The following is a 17,402-nucleotide window of genomic DNA, read 5'->3' as shown; positions in this document are numbered from 1 at the left end:
ATTGCGTTCTTGCATCCCTTTTTCACTTTGTGGGGTCTTGTTGGATACCTGTTTTCCACAATGTCTACAATGCTATAGATACGATTATTGGACTGATGTCTGTGTATCCCTTAGTTGAAGAGTACAATGAATCATAGTTTCTGTTTATGCAAGAGCTTAAATAATGTTCGGAGGAAGAAAGAATGAAAAACAAATTAAATTGGAAGGGAATGTGCGATTTTCATTTTGTCATCTGTTCAGAGATTGTTATAATTTAATATTATGTGAACTAAGTTTTCTGTTACTGTCTTCAGCAGAACCTCCAACAGCAGTCATACCATATCATCTTGTCAAACTATGGAGCCCTGTGCATCAGATGAATTTTTCCAGGCTCTCAATCATGCTGAACAAAGTTTTAAAAAGATGGAGAATTATCTTAGACACAAACAGCTATGTGATGTGGTGTTAGTTGCTGGTGATCGTAGGATTCCAGCTCACAGGTAAGCTTATAGTGAAGTAACTTTATATTAACTTACGAATGTGTCTTCAAAGTTTGTGTTGTTTAGAACATTCTAAACAATTTGGAATACTTTAAACTAGCTTTAGCTTTGTAACGTGTATTTGGGAACTAAAACATAATTTCTGTCATATGTGATGCAGCGTCAAAAATGACCACGATGTTTTCACATTCTGCTTTTTGTCTTGAAGCATATAGTTGGATGTTTGCATACCAAAATAAGTCTCAAATGCACCTTCATGCTATTAAAATCAGTAGTGGCTTTTGTACAACAGAATGGAGTAAGCAAGTTTTGTTAGACTAATTTTTTTCCTTGTACTTCCAATTAAGTTATTGGATTGTTAGTAATAAGGACAGTCTGTCCACATAGCTTTTTGGGTACCATATTATTAAGAATCTTTTGATAGTAGACAGGTAAGTGTTAGAAGGCTAAATTAGATCAAAAGTTACCATATCTGTTTTTCCATGACAGGAAAATACTTAAGATTATTAAACAAAAGTATTAATAACAGAAGCATATTACAGTATTTGATGCACAGTTTTAATAGTTTAAATAGGTACTTAGGTATAATTAAGCTGTGGCTTCATAAAGTTATTTCTACAACAGAAATAGTAGCCTAAAGCATTCTTATTTTCCATTGCTGGTTTCTCCCATCACAGTGAAGCCTCAGGTTAATAAAGCAGTAGTTAATAGAAGGATGATGAGATGTTGCTGGTTTGGGTTTGGTATTTTTTCTGGGGAACAGGCAGATAGTTACACCATAATTTGTTAATATTGCTTTCTGAGTGAGCCTTCATTTTGTGAAACTTCATTTTTCACGAGACAAAAGCGCACCTTACTGCAATTAATACAACAAACAGGTGGTCCTGGTCTTTACCCAATCCTTGATCCCAATTCCTTTGTAAACACTTCTGTGGATGATAACAGTTTTTTCAGAGGGATGAGAGCAGTGCAGTTGAAGAAGCTGATTTTATTTTCCTTATGGCTACAGAGATGCATACAATCAGTCTTTGTCATATTCAGATTCATCACAGAATTTCATCATTCCTATGGAAAGAGTAAATCAGATGGAAACAGGGAGTGCTTAGTGCTCTTGTGAGGCCCCATCTGGAGTACTGTGTCCAGGTCTGGAGCCCCCAGTACAAGAAAGACAGCTGTTGGAGAGGGTCCAGAGAAGAGGCACAAAGATGATCAGGGGATTGGAGCACCTCCCCTATGAAGACAGGCTGAGGGAGCTGGGCTTGTTCAGCCTGGAGGAAAGAAGGCTGTGGGGTGACCTCATTGCAGCTTTTCAGTACCTAAAGGGAGCCCACAAACAGGAGGGGAATCAACTCTTTGAAATGGTTGATAACAGCAGGACGAGGGGAAATGGTTTCAAGTTGAGGGAGGCAAGATTTAGGTTGGATGTCAGGGGGAAGTTCTTTACAGAGAGAGTGGTGAGGTGCTGGAACAGGCTGCCCAGAGAGATTGTGGATGCCCTGTCCCAGGAGGTGTTCAAAGCCAGGTTGGATGGGGCCCTGGGCAGCCTGGTCAAGTATTAAATGGGGAGGTTGGTGGCCCTGCATGTGGCAGGGGGGAGGAGCTTCATGATCCCTGAGGTCCCTTCCAACCCGGGCCGTTCTCTGATTCTGTGGGTTTGCACCCACTGAAGTAATTTAGAAGTCAAAGAGCTTTTGACTGCTTGCTTTAAATTGCTGTAAATAGGAAAAATAGTGATTAATACCGACATAATCTTACTTCCTTATGTGGCATGGTAGCATGTTTGCAGCATACAGTTCTGGGGATTGTGTTTATTTAATGGTTAAAAGTGTGGAAATGGTGCAGAGAACAGCTGCTAATGTCTTGTATGGACTGGAATAATTCATTGCAAGATGAACAGAAATAAAACATTTTTTATATTAAAATATATTTTACCTGTTTTTCACTTATTTATAGAACTGACTTTGCTCTCCCAATTTCTGCTACTGCATCTATTTCTGTAGCAGTGAGTGCATGCTCCCGCCTGTTATTTGCATTGTTCTCTTAGGAGGCAAAGCTTCTTGCTGTAGTTGGAATGTTTTGTTTTAAATATATGTAAAAGCTAAAGCCAAAGAAGTGCACATTGTGCTTTTAGCAGGAGGTGGAAGCCTTATGCTTATCCTTAGTTCACTTTATAGCATTGGAGCAACCTACAAAGAAGCTTTGTCTTTTCAACAGTAAGTTATTTCTCTTACTGTTTTGTTTTTCCTGACAAATACAAGAATGACTTATGGTCCTCATCTCAGTGTATTCAAAGCACCTCACTGAAAAATTGAACTTTCCTATTGCACAAAGGATAAACATGGAAATGTTAAAGTTGGCTCGTATTTTTACAAAACTTCAGTAAGATTGACTTGATGTACTCGTGGTAGCCTGTGTTGTGAGGGGAAAAAAAAAAGTGTAGGACTTTTTTACTGCCTGCATCAACCTGTCCAAATTCAGACTTATTTAGCATTGTCTACAGATAGGAGCGCTCAGTGTACGTTATCATTCTATTGATTATTTTATCTTATGAGTTAATTTGTAAGAAAATATTTATTATATAGATGTTAGATTAAAGGCTTGACAGTAGAAGGCATGGTAGAAAATAGAAAGTTCCTTTGCTCTGGACAGTGCTTTTTAATTTGAACATTGGTAAGAATGTTTTTCCACTGTTATAATCCTTCTCTCATACACGGAGTTTGCAAATTATCTCTTTACAACTTGCTATTTTTAAAATCTTTTACATTTTTTCTTAATCGTTGGTTTCTACTTTTGTTTATATTTGAATGTTCTGAGTGTATGAAGCAGTTAGAGAGAAGAGCAGTGAATTTGGTATTTGACAATAGTAAAGAGCACAAATAATAAATTACTGTAAAATTCTGAAGATTTTTCATTTGAATCTATTTAAAGAATTAAGGCTCTGAGTCTACTACAACTAAGAGTAGCATATGGTCTTCCTGAACATGGTGTTCTCTATTCTTTTAACTGTTTATCTTCTCAGTCTGTGCTGAAATTATAGCTAAGAAATTCTTCAGTAAGTCAAAATTCTTTAATTCTTCCTAGTTAGAAAGGGGGACAGTTCTCAACAAGGAAAAATAAATGCGTTATATTCCTGCTCCCTTAGCCTGCACCTTCATAAAGAAATTTTGCTGGGCTCTATTAAATGTGAGAAATGGAATCTAGTTTTTCATATTGGATGCTAATATGCATTCCTGTTTATTATGCTCAGCTAACTGTAGGCCTATAGAAAAAAGTTTGGCTTAGTTTGTTACAGCTTGGTGTTCAGGACATTCGCTTAAGAAATGGGATGCCTCAGTAAATTCCTGTCCGGAGAGGATGTAAAGCCTGCACCATGTTAGCAATCTGAAAATCTCTGTAGAGACTTATTTTTTCATGTTGAGGGATACTGATGGATGAAGGTATAAAAGGCACGGGACAGAAGACAAATGAAAGCTCGTGCACTTCCATAGTTAAGCAACTTGTCTGGAAGAGTACAGATCTTAGTTTGGAAACTTATTTTTACTTTCATCGTTATTTACCTGTGTACTTCTTTTCCTATAACTTAATACTTCCTTTGTTTCACACACTGTATCTTTTTACTTTGTAATTATTTCATTGTTGTACCTGCATGTTTACAAAACTTTAACACAGTGTGTGTCTGAAAAATCAAAGTACGTACAAAAGTAGTTCTTTTGTGTTGCTACCAACTGGGATTGAATAGAAAAATTTTGCTAAATGTATTGCAACCATCACTTCAGTGTGAAAGTGGCAAAAGAATTTTGAAAACTTAGATTTCCCTGGATGAATTTTTTTATTCATCTGTATTTTTTTCTCTACATGAGAGATTCGTAAGTTGGACTGAATGATCTCTGTGGTTCTTTTCCAACTTGAGATATTCTGTGATTCTGCATTTTTATGTGCAGTAAAGAAGACAATTTTCTAGGTATAATTCAGTAACCAAATTCTGCAGTTTCATCTGTGTAGAATTTGACAGTTGCTGGTAATTGGATGAGGAAAATAAAAGTGAAATATGTTCTTCACAAACAGCAATACAATGCCAACTGCATTACAGTTGTTTCTTTCTGACGTGGTACTGTTAGAGACTTCTGTAACGTCACTATATGCTAATTTCAGGTATTTGTAGGCATTCTGTAGGCTGATTTTGAGAGAAATATTACATATAGGGGGAAGAAAAGCACTATAAACTCAGAATACAAAAAGCATAATTTAATTTTGTAAACTGAGGAAGGGCAGTATTTTGTAGCATGCATAGTTTCCAGTGTACTCTTGATGCAATTCAAATATTTTAAAATTCATAATTAATCAGTTACAGAGAATCATCTGTAAATGATGGTATAGACTAACAGGGAGATTGGGGGTTAAATGGCATTTTTAGCATCATTGCTTAGATTCTTTTTTGAAACAACATGCTTGTTGCTTAGTTATCAGAGCTTTTTTAGCAAAAATATCAAAATCTACATGGGAAAATTCTTCTGTGGACTCTTCCAATACATGTGTGTAGGAATGCAGTTTGTTTTAAGACCATCAAAAAAAAAAAATTTGATAGAAAAATCAGTTACCAGCAGTGAGACGAAGAAATCAATTGAAAGTGGATGTGATTTTTGGATCATGTCACTGGATGTCCAGTAATTGATTTTTATTGACAAGTGACAGAAGGGTCAGGGGACAAGAACAGGCCAGTTAACTGGAAGGCTGTCTCAGTTTTTCTTACTCTATCTCAGTGTCACTTGATGTGTTTCTTTGAGAATAGTTGCGTTTAGAGAATTGTATGGATGCTTGTTGTTTAAAATCAAAACAAAATTATTACCAGTATAGTACATGCATTTGCATATTATCTGTATTAATCCACTCTCAGGCTGCACATGCTGTTTAGGCATATGCAAGTCACTCTCAGGAAAACAACACCGTGAAGCCTATCTACCTTCTCACGATTCGTAATGGAAATTAGCAAAAATAGGAAATGAATTGCATCTTACAATTTTAATAATTTCTTTTGGAGGACTTCAAGACTGGAAATCGCAGGGACCTTGCTGATACCACAGCTGGTAGGTGGTATTTGGCATTCAGCAGATGTTGCTAAGATATGTACAGTCCAGCTGTTTACTGAATAATGGTGCAGCAAACTGAAATACTTGCGCTGTTAGGAAAAACAGAAAGAGGTCTGTGTCAATATTAGGTGTTAGGTTCTGTTTCCCATGGCAGAGTCCTTTCTTTTTCAAGCTGTATTCCACACAAATTCAGGTCAGTATAGAGATTGAATACTTTAAGCTGTTTGTTCTGTATCTTAAAAAAAAAAAAAAAAAAAAAAAAAAAAAAAAAGTTAAAATCTTATTATTGTTCTATTATTGTTTTGAATGGGAACTGAAATTTTATTTTAAACATACAAGATTTTAAAATAGTGTTATTCCTTTTTCACAAGCATTCCTCCACAACTCTATTCAGTTAGCAATTAAAAAAAAAACAACAAAAAAACATTACTGGACTGTAATTCTGTCCAAATGGTCATCAGTCAAAAGATGTGCAGGAAAAAAGTAGTTGAGAACAGTAAACAATTTATTACTTTGCAGTTAATTAACCAAAAGATAGTTCTTTGCAGTTCATTTTGCATTTAATTAAGAGCAGATCTTTTGTAATTTATGACTTCACGTATGCACCTGCAGATCCTTTCTATTGATACCTTTGAGATCTATTCCTAAGCACTGTTGCTTACCTTTTCAGTGAATTTTACTCTTTTAAGGTTTCTGATCTCCTTCATCTTAACAAGCCAATATAAAGACTCCATAGAATAAAGTAACATTTTCTGAAGTATGGGATTCATTGAACGTATGCAGATATGCCTGATTTAGTGTTTAGCAATCCTGTCCCACAAGCAGGGGGTTGGAACTAGATGATCTTTGAGGTTCCTTCCAACCCAAGCTATCATCTTCATTCTTACACGTTATGTGGAGTGGCGTTGAAAAAATGTGGAATATATATGACAATAATGTGTGATAAGCAGTACCATGTTTACCTACTTTGTATTTTTAAATACTCAGAATTGTTAAAAATAAAAAAGCTCCATACGTATCCACAAACAACATTACTATGTTAATTAGTTTCTTCTGTGCAGCATATTCTTCCCCTTCTGGGGTTTTGTTGTCTGCACCATCTCTGTGCTGATTGTGCATAGTTCTGTCAGCAGTAATAGCAGATGAATGTATGTGTGCACCAAGAGTAAAAGTTTTAAAGCGCTTTGAAAAAGGACTAGCAAGTCATTCTTTCACATTTAGAAAAAGTAACTGATACAGTATAAATGGAGCTCAACTTTTTTATTTCAATCATGTTTATTTACACTCACCTTCCAATTTATGTGGCTTTGTGGGTTGTGTCCATGTTGACTATTAAAAGTCACTGAGCTTTGAAAGAGTAATTCGTTTGCTTCAACAGCAAATGTAGATTCAGTAACAGTGCTTCATTATTCATAGAGGGGAACTGGAGTGTGGAGCCGTTTATCAATTTAAAAATGTTTTTCTCACTGCACTGTTTCTCTAAAGGACAAAATAATGAATCATAAATTAACAAACATCAGATTGACTAAGCATTTTTTCTTCTCTCTGTCTCTCTCATTTTCTCCTGCACTGTGTGCACAGACTGGTTCTCTCCTCCGTTTCAGACTACTTTGCAGCAATGTTTACTAATGATGTAAGGGAAGCAAGACAGGAGGAAATCAAGATGGAAGGTGTGGAGCCAAATGCGTTGTGGGCTCTGGTTCAATATGCATATACAGGTAATTAGAGTGAAAATGGGAATTTTGTCTAATGAATTGGCCTCCTGTGAGCATTGTATTCCATTACTAGATTTGAAATGCGCTTAGGAATTCACGCTGTTTCTTACTTATATTTAAAAAATTTATCATTGCTGTTACCTGAGGCAACGTGGTCAGATGTAGTTTTTCTGATAACAGTACATTCTGATGGTTTACAAAACATCTTAATACTTCAAATGTATCTTGACTGATGAAAAAGGAATCTTAGTAGGTTTCCCTTTCCTTGCATCATTGTAGATATTAATTTTGAAAGGCTTGTTACCTACTGCCAAAGGGGATATTTTCCAAGTGTTATGTTCTGTCACGTAATCTGTAAATAATTCTCTTGTGTCTGAGTTTTGGGGAGTTTAACAAATCACAAAAGCGAAATTATATCGTCTGTTTTTTAATATTGATAGGTCGCCTTGAATTAAAAGAAGATAACATTGAGTGCCTGTTGTCTACAGCTTGCCTTCTTCAGCTATCTCAGGTTGTAGAAGCATGCTGCAAATTCCTCATGAAGCAGCTTCACCCATCCAATTGCCTTGGAATCCGATCTTTTGCTGATGCACAGGGTTGCACTGACTTGCACAAGGTGGCTCACAATTACACTATGGTACGTTATTATTTTAAGCATCATCCACTGATTTTAGTAAAGAAAATACAGAATGTTTGTCTGAGTAAATACTAATGTTTTTCCCCCAGAAAAGCCTTGATCATTTTCCAAACAAGAATGCACATATGTTACCATGATGAGAAATGACAAAATAGCTGCAAAATTACTGGCTTAGAATTGGAAGAAAGGAGGCAGGCATAATGTTTCCTTGTAATGATATTGGGATTGTGTGACATGCATTCAATAAAATCTTTCAATGTCTAGTTTTTATTTCTGTCAAGCGAAAAACAACAAACTTAACAGTTGGCAAGCTGCTGTTGTCTGGCCCAAATTAACAGATGAGTTAATAGAAAAGTGTCATAATGAGCAGGTGTATTCAGGTTCTAAGTTACACCTGGGGTATGAATGTGGATATTCACAGAAAAAGATTCTGCATTATACTTCTTTGCAATGGAATAGCAGCATGGCAGCAAACAATTTGATCTCAGGCTATACAATATGTGGCTACATAAAAATAAATTTGTCAATGATATTTTCACAGCTGATTTATAAAAAAAACTGACCTGCTAACAAAATGAAATTTCGTCTTTTTAATAGCCATCCTTCTATGGCTATTATGCATGTTTTAATGTATGATGTTCTTTTTTCACTCACAAGCATATTTCAGTAATGTTAACAGCAGAAGGAAGCAGGATACTTATCTTTGAGTCAAGTCAGTTCATATGTTACTTGCAGATGTTTGTGAGGTATTTTCCTCTCTTCTTGATGAAATTTTACCTATGTAAGCTCGGGGACCTGAATGAGGGCACAAAGATACTGTATAAGAGATGTGGGAAATAAGTAACATAACAAGGTTGTATGACTTAGAATTACATTATCACTATGCTTAGATGCAGGAGGTGTAAATTTTTGTCTTGTTACTATTAGAAACTCATGGCTTTCTTCTTGCCTGCTGTTTGTGTTTGGTTTGGTTTATTGTTTTGGGTGTTGTTTTTTTTTTTTTTGCAGTTTTAAGAAGTACTATTGTTTTGTATCATTCTTTTCTTGACTTAAAGTAACTAGATTTAGTATGTGTAACAGCTTAAAATAGCTGTCTTTCTTCCAATTATGCAATTTTTGCTCAATGAGTAGATCTATTTAAAATTACTTACATGTTGAAATTTACCAAAGTAGGTCATCAGTGTGCAGATTGTAGCTTATATATTTGTGTTTTTGACCTTCATTATGCTCAAACAAAATTGAGAAGACTGCCATTAGATAGTCAGATGAAACAGTAAAGATAAATGTGCTTTGTGCTTTTAAGTATTAAAATTAATGCAGAGAGAGACAGCGATTTTAAAAAAAAAAAAAAAAAAAAAGCTGAAGAAGAACCTCTTTTGACCCGTTTGCTCTTTTTTCAGAGTAACCTTATGTTATTTCCATGTCCCTTACAGCTTTTATCAGCTGGCTGACAAAGATTGGAATAGGGACAAGCGTTAGATCAGCGTAGGTGATTATAGTCTTACTGTTTTGATTGGCAGTTCATGATTTTTGTGGGGGAAAAAGGCTATGGACTTTCTCGAAGCCATTATTTTAATAGCCTTTTGTTCATATCACAGGAATATAGTTCTTTGCCTTTTGGACTTTATTTGGCAAAACTGGCTTTTTAGGCTTTGGTGTGGATGAAATTTAAATCAGGTGGATTTAAAAAAAAAAAAAAACGTTTTTAAAACTAATGAGTTGTGCTGGATGGATTCTTCCCTAGGCCTTTTTTAATGTTGTTTAGTTCCAATGGAGATGTGAAATTGAATTTTTGTAATAATGAGTAATAGAGAAGCAGCTTCTATGGTTCGAAATGAATGTTGCTATGGAAACTGCATAGAAATACATAGTCCAATTGAATTGTCAATTAAAATAAATCTCCAAGTAATTTCATTTGTTTAAAAGCTGTTTGAAAGGAGGAAATACTCAGCAGTATTAAGTGCTGGCCACTTGATGCTCTTTCCATTAATTGTTGGATCACAACAGTTATATACACCAGTAGTACCTGTAAATTCTGTTTGGTGAAACGTGATGCAATCAATTAGGGATTATGCCGAGCAGTAGATACTTTGAGCATTTTCGTGTAGCTGTCTGTCTTTCAAAGTATGTGAAGTAGGAAGTAACAATTTTAAGAAATAGTTGTATTTTCATTTATATGTGCTATTTTCTATGAGTTTTCCTTTGAACATAAAAGTAGATTGCCTTATTCTTTTTTCATCAACTAAAGCAACTTCTCAGTTTTAACAGTTTTTAAGAGATGCAGTTATTTTGATTAGCATGTTAACAGATTCATTAAAATATAAGTTTATATGAAGATCAGAAATTCAAGCAAAATTAGCATTTGGTTAAATTGAAGGGCCAACCAGTGAGTTATCCCAAAAGGCCTGCTTTTGTTAATTGACCTGCTCTGTCTAAATAACGCTCATTAGTGTCACTGGAAAAATACTAGCATGATTTTATGGCATGGCTTTAATTGCACAGTACAGTGTGATTAAAAATATAAATGAATAAAGTGGATTTGAATGCCACAGCTCTTCATATTAAAGCTGTACACACCTTAAAGGTAGGGTGTCAGCGTAGCTTTACTTTATTGCTTACTGTGATGGCGGTTAAGCGGTTGATTCAGAAGAGAAAAAAATTCAAGGTTATCGTCAAAACAGGTCAATTTTTTGACATTGCAAACTAAGGGAAGCTTGAAAAATCCTCAGGATGCATTAAGTGAAACATGAAATAAACCGAAGCGATCAGTTGTGGATGCAGCGCTCTTTGAAGAGCAGCTCTGTTCTTTTTTTGATTTTTTTTTAATGTGTCAGGGATTTAAAAATACAGTTGACATGATCATGAGATGTATTTAGATCAAGGTATCTTTCCTACAAAGAGTTTCTTGTTTTGCTATAGTTTTGAGGCCATGTAATTACAAATCTAGGAATTTTACTAACCTAGACAGTAATGTCTCTATTCACTTAATTTATAATGACTTTTTACATAGAGTGCCTTCTGTGCACTTTTCCTGCCCTCTAGCATAATGCCTGCTGATCAATTTTAGCAGTCTTCACATCTGAAGAAACAGCATTTTGTCTTGTTTGTCTGAAATAGTTGATAGTGTACCTAGAGCCTACACTAGCTTCTCTTTTACAAAGGAAGATGGTAAACCAAAGAGAAGTTAATTTCAGTTGAGAAAAAAGTTGCCAGTGTTATTTTCAAAACTCGAAGTATCTGTGGTGAGCAGAGCTGTTCTTAGGTAATTGGCAGTATCTTCTAGTAGTCTAATTTGTACTTCATTAATTAGAACTTAAAGAAAAAAAAAGACATTTAAAACATTAAATCTGATAGTGCTTTAGTTAGTCCACCTGTAGGTGTCTTCGTAATTTTTGTTGTTCACCTTTCCACACATCAGAGCATGGTGAGTCACGTTGAATTTCATCAGAAATCTTCCAGATATGAAAAGAAGAGAAATAGCCACACTTCTTTTTGTCCTCAAGAGGCCAGACCCCTCATTTTCATTAATGCCTAAAACAAGGATTTTGTATTTTTGCATATATAGTTGTATTCACTAAAACAGCCATCAACTACATTCTCCTTCAGATCTTACGAATCAAGCAATTCTGCTTTTCAGCTGTGTCCAGGTTCAGAGTGTAAACAGATCTCTGTGGCTAGAGCTTCCTGTTGGACATCTGTGTACAGTTCTCAGCTTGAGGGTGTTTTGATGTACTCTGAGATATTTTATTTTTTTTTATCCTTCTGATGGAGAGCAGGGGGAGCCTAACCATTTAACTGGATTAAACTCGAAAATAAGTATCATGACCTTTTTCATGTGCTCCTAGTATTTTTTGCTCTGAACTAAGACCCAGGCAGACCTCCAGTTAAGAATGTAAGTATTATTCATTCTGCAGCTGCTTAAGGGTGAATTTAAGGTTGTGATCTGAATGAGCAACACTGCTGTGTCCCTGTGTTACTTAGCACGTAAAACTCAGGCGGCTTGTCTGATAAAGTTTCCAACTGAAACTGCAGGGCATTTGTTCTCTGAAATATCCTGTTCTTCCACAGAGAGTTCCCATAAGAAGAAGGAAAGCAAAGGCTAATGAGGAGGTTAAGAATGCTAGGAGATACACTGGCTCCTCCTTTTTGTCTTCAGAATCTCTGTCTGTAGAGGAAGAGGAACTGTCAGATTTTGATTATAAAAAACACAAAACCCATACATAGGCCAAAGATTGTGGCTGTGAATGCTTTGATATTCTGTCCAAAAGGAATTCTCTAAAATTAGAATGGGAGCAAGAGGAAGTTGAATTTGTTCCCATCAGAACATGGTTGTCTGCAAGCAACAAGAAGGAAAAATCATGCTTTTTACGCTTAACAGCTGTTGAAGTGATTAAATCCAGCTGGAAAAAAGCTTTCCAGAGAAGACTTGTTATTGTCTTAGACAAGATCAGCTTGTTGTTGCCTTCAGAGACAAACAAAACTTTCCATACAGGTGCTTTTCCCTTCTTCTTCCTGTGATCCAGGTAGACAGTGTGGAAAATTTAAGGTAGTAAGTGTTGACTTTTCTGTGTCAGTGCTCGGTGCCTGTCTGTTACCAAAACTAAAAGCACTGCTCCAGCTTGCATTGCATACACTCCAGGACAGAATCAACTGAAAACCAGCAGTGAAAGAAATGAACTCAGTAGAATCCGAATTTCTGTGGGCTGCATGTTTAATCTCTGGAAATAATTTTCAACTGTAACTTACTCCCAAGCTGAGTAAAATAAACAAACTGCATGTGTAGTGTTGCTGAGTATTTGTGTGGTCCTTTCGCTGTTTATAGTTCTTATGTTTGCTCATTTTCTTTAATTTTGTAGTAAGTACTTAAAGAGGAAAAGACAGTTCTGTCTCCCTTGTAATCCATTACAATTTTCACATGGAATTGCTACTTTTATGTAGCTGGTTGGATCACTCCAGTTGGAAGGCTTTTCAGATAGTGAGTGTGAAATTTTTCTTTCTAAATTCTGTCTAGGAATACACAGTTGCTTGCTATGTGCACGGATAACACTTCAAGGTCTCCTCCTAATATCAGCTGCAAAGATGCCAAACTGTACTGTATGTTTTTCATGACGTTTTCTGCTAAATTCATATCTGTTTTGCGGTGCTGGTCCTGCTTGTGTTTTCAAGTTTCTCCCTGTTGTTTTTCTAGCTCTGAAGATGTTTTTTGTGTGTGTATGTCTTAATTCAAAGTTTTTTTTCGTTAGTGTGCATTTCTTTCTAAGTCATTGAACAAGATACTAAAGAGAACTACTTTTGTTATGGGGGGAAGTTAGACTTCCACAACTGTGGATCCAGTGCATGTTATCCATGGATCCGTGGGTTTTGGAGATATATGGAATGTAAGAGCAAAATCAGTATGCAGTTATTTAGCTATCTAGCAATCAACACTACATTTACTAAATGGATGATAATACCATTTTATTGTTGTGAAGCTACTCTCAGTTTGGAGTGTGAGGTAGTCAGGTTTTGAGCTATTAATGTGTAAGAGCCTGTTTATAGACTGCTTCAACTTTTCTTTCCTTTGTTGCCTTGTAAAGGTGTGTGGGAAGCAAGTTTAATATAATCTTACCCTTTCTCTTACATTTACAAATAAAAAATAAGATTCAGGTTTCTCACTGTAAGTGCGTGGTGCTGATTATGTTTCTATATACATACTTTTCTGCTATTTTTGCCTAAGCTTACGAGAATCCATATGGAATATTCTGCCTGTCCCTGTGTTCTGAAGTAATGGGATATCAATGTGAGAAATGTTACATATTGTAATTTTTGTGCCCCAAAGTAAGGCTTTGTTGCTGGAAATGATAGAAAAAAGTTATAAAATTGAATCTTAATAAATGAAAGGGTGTACAGTATTTTGGATTCTTTGTATGTTTTGCTCCTGCCAGTCTGTTTGATCAGCTATATAAAATGTACGAAGTAATAAACTTCAGATACCCCAATGAAAATCAACAGTGAAATTACTTCCTCTGAAAACAAAATGCCATACTTTAATCTGCCAGTAATGAAATATATTACAGATGTGCCCAGTAGCTGCTTATAGTATGTTGTGTTCTTTGCTTGACAAAGTATCTTCATAGTCAACAGAAACAAATCATACTTTTTTTTTTTTTTTTTTTTTAATGTACTGTGTAAGAGGGACCATAAAAGTCTAGGAAGTAATTATTAGTCAAAATAACTCAGGACATATTTTTTCCTTCCAGGTCAGTTCTCTAGTAGTGTTCACTGGCACAACTGAGAGATGGCATGAAAGAGGGACAAGTGGGAAAGGATAGTAGAAATTCATTAAAAACAAAAACAAAACAAAACAAAAAAACCTGCAACTGTCTTCAGATGATGCTGGCAGCTATATTAAAAATACTTTTTTTTTCTCTTTCAGGAAAATTTCATGGAAGTAATTAGAAACCAGGAATTTCTATTGCTGCCAGCCACTGAAATTGCAAAGCTTTTAGCAAGTGATGACATGAATATTCCTAATGAAGAAACTATATTGAATGCACTACTTACATGGGTTCGACATGATTTGGAACAGAGAAGGAAAGATCTGAGTAAACTCCTGGCTTACATTAGACTGCCTCTGCTTGCTCCACAAGTAAATTGTTCAATTCCTCCCTAGTTTATACCATAGTTATAGTGGGCACACCTACAGCATCTGTATAGAGATGGTGGCAAATCACAAAAGCATCACAAGATTCTTTAGTGTTTTGGATTCTTAGAGCTGCATATAAGGACTTAACATGCTGTATAGTCATGATACTTTGTTGTGAACTGCAGCATGTTCTGATCCTAACCTGAGATCTGACTGGACACAACAGGGCATGGAGCTTCTATGATAAAAATTGTTTCCGTTGCCCGAAAAGATGATTATTGAGGATATATTTGTCACTAGAATGTGTCCTTTTAACTATCTTCTTTATGGAATTTGAACGGCATATTTTGAATAACTGTATTTCCTTCATGTAGCTAGCAGTTGTCCTTGATATTAAGGAAATGGATTTGAGTAAATCATTTAGAATCATTTGTTTTCTTCTGTTAACTCTTGGTAATCCATCTTTGGGTACTTCTTGTTCTTCCTAGTCATTACTTTTTCTCCTTGTTGGACATTTACATGTATTGTAGAGGAAGACAAGTTTGTTTTTTTTTTTAAAATAGTTTTTAATGATAGTTTTCCTACCCTAGGAAATTATTCCTTTTGTTAGTGTCATGTGTGGCACTGTAGTTGTTATCTGATGGCAGGCATGTAAACTATCTGATTTCTTCTTGTGCTAGTCTTCCTTGCTGTCCCTTGATTTAGTAATATTTAATGCGCAAAGTCTAAGTATTTTGTCTTGGATTTTCAGTTTTAGTGGGAATTATCTCTATTAAATAAGGGATTTTTTTTTTTTTTTACGAAATGTGAATGCTAAGTAGAATTCATTAACACAATGGAAACTGAAATTAATTGATTCAGTGATACATACAAATCGTGTTGTGTATTGCCTCTAATTCAGAATCTTATTGATGGCTGGTAAGATGCACAAGCAGGTTCTGTGGTATTAATATTTTCATACTGTTCATTACATATACAGTGGCAGTATTTTCTTGCTTGTGACCTTGACTTTGCAACATCCTGCTTCCAGAAGCATAATACAGTGTAAGAAACCAGTTTACCTTGAAGGAAATTTTTTTTTTTTTTTTTTGAGCTTTTAATTAATTGATGTTTAAGTATAAAGTCTGTAACCACTTTTGTAATTCTTTTATTTAATGCAATTGAAAAAAATTTATAAGTTGAAGGTACAGAATTTTCTCCAGAAGTATACACTGTAATCAAGTTATGTCCAGTGAATAACTGATCAGGAAAATAGCAGAATGCCACACAAAAGCAATATCATATTTCACATACTGTGAAATTTATCTTTAATTTTTCATGTCTTTGCCAAATATATACACTTAAATTTTTAATATGATATTTTGTCGTTGCCCTTTTTTTTATTACTTTAGCAAGTTATAGTGCTTAAGCTGAGGGGGAGCAATTAGAGCGACAAGTAAATTGGGTTAAAGTGCCCCAAACGGCCCTAATGAATTTTCACAATCACATTTTGTTTCATGATGACATGAGGCAATCTGACAGAAAACATAAAATTGGAAACCTTTTCATTATGTTACAGTTGAAGAATTAAAGCTATTTGAAAGAAATAAAATTAGAAAATTGAACAACTTGCCAAAATCAATAATGTTGCAAGCAGAGCTGTAACGAATACTAGACCGAATATACTTGAAAAAAACTTTGGGAAATACTTCAAAACTGTAGCACTGGAACAAAAAACAAATGTGATGAATTGTCAGTTTCATCAGTTGTATTTCTATGCATCTCTTTGTACATAACATTGAATTGTCTATTTCATTAATGCAAACAGTGTCCTAAATACTTGTAAGAAGATAAAGATGAAAATTTGTCAGCTTCTTAAGTTGTAAGGTGGCCACTATTCCATCTCTGGTAGATGAATAAATGAAAAAGATTATTAACCATTTCCTGAGTTACAATATGGGTTCATCTTCCTTTCTGGTCGAGTATCTGTGCTATATTTCTCTTCATCAGGTTTCCAGTGACTACAATTTCATGTTTGCATATCATTTGTAACTACGGAGTTATAAATGCTTTGTGGAGCTATGTAAATAGTAAAACTTGGAAATAACAGGAAGGAAAGTTTTCACTTAAGCCAATTCCAAGTACTTTAAGTGAAGAATGTTTTCAGAATATTCCTGTACAGTAAATGTAACTTAAAGAACATTTTAATTTTTTGAATACCAAAACAGTCTTCTGTGGGCTGCTCTGAAAGTGATGCCTCCTGTTTATTTCCATGGAAACTTCAGCTACAAAGAGAACAACAACGCTATTTGAGCAAATTCTCAGCTACGCAACACTGGTTTTCAAGGTAGCCGCCACTCTTAGCCATGTATTTTTTGCCAGAGATGAACAAGAGCCTGCATGCCACACTTCTAAAAATTTACATGGCTATCTGGAACATGATTTGTCTTTCATGTCACTGTTGCTACTGCTGAAATGCACCACCCAGTGCCTCACTGTGCTCACACCCACAGATAGGTCTCCATAAATATTCAGCAAGCGCCAATGAATGTCGCTGGGTGCAACTTATTCCACATTATAAGAATTCAGTGACACACCTTTGCTCAATGTTGGACACCACTCTGTCAGTGCCTTTCCACTGCCATCTGTCACACAGCAACAAAATGTAATGGAATATTGGTGGGAAGCTTCAGTCTCTGCTGCTGTACCACCGCCATCCATCTCTGATGTTGTGGGTCAGCAAAATAAGAGGCATTACTTTCAGAGCATCCCTTACAAATTGCATTTATTTTTATCTGAGATTAAGTTATTTTCAGAGATTGAGACTGTTCTATGAGAAAACTTCACTGTAGTTTGGGAGAGGGGATGAGAAACCAGTGA

At 35.4% G+C, this 17,402-nt stretch overlaps 1 protein-coding gene across 6 annotated transcripts in view; it reads left to right on the top strand.

The window, feature by feature from the left end:
* Window positions 1-17,402, top strand: part of KLHL5 (kelch like family member 5) — a 49,181-nt gene that overhangs the window by 22,087 nt on the left and 9,692 nt on the right. For 2 of the 6 annotated variants that reach the window (XM_042871093.1, XM_042871095.1), the window contains 4 exons: window positions 297-479; window positions 7,148-7,284; window positions 7,722-7,918; window positions 14,334-14,546. In XM_042871093.1, the coding sequence (XP_042727027.1) occupies window positions 337-479; window positions 7,148-7,284; window positions 7,722-7,918; window positions 14,334-14,546 (690 nt within the window). In that variant the 5' untranslated portion in view covers window positions 297-336. Of the gene's footprint in view, window positions 1-293; window positions 480-7,147; window positions 7,285-7,721; window positions 7,919-14,333; window positions 14,547-17,402 lie in introns of those variants that run through there. The other 4 variants (XM_042871092.1, XM_042871091.1, XM_042871094.1 and 1 more) reach the window with 3 other exon arrangements.

Source organism: Lagopus leucura, unplaced genomic scaffold (genome assembly GCF_019238085.1).
Source record: "Lagopus leucura isolate 7727_CA_CO unplaced genomic scaffold, USGS_WTPT01 Super-Scaffold_100004, whole genome shotgun sequence".
Lineage (NCBI taxonomy): Eukaryota > Metazoa > Chordata > Aves > Galliformes > Phasianidae > Lagopus > Lagopus leucura.
Note: the sequence above shows the minus strand (reverse complement) of the source record. Positions and strands in the feature narration are given on the sequence as shown.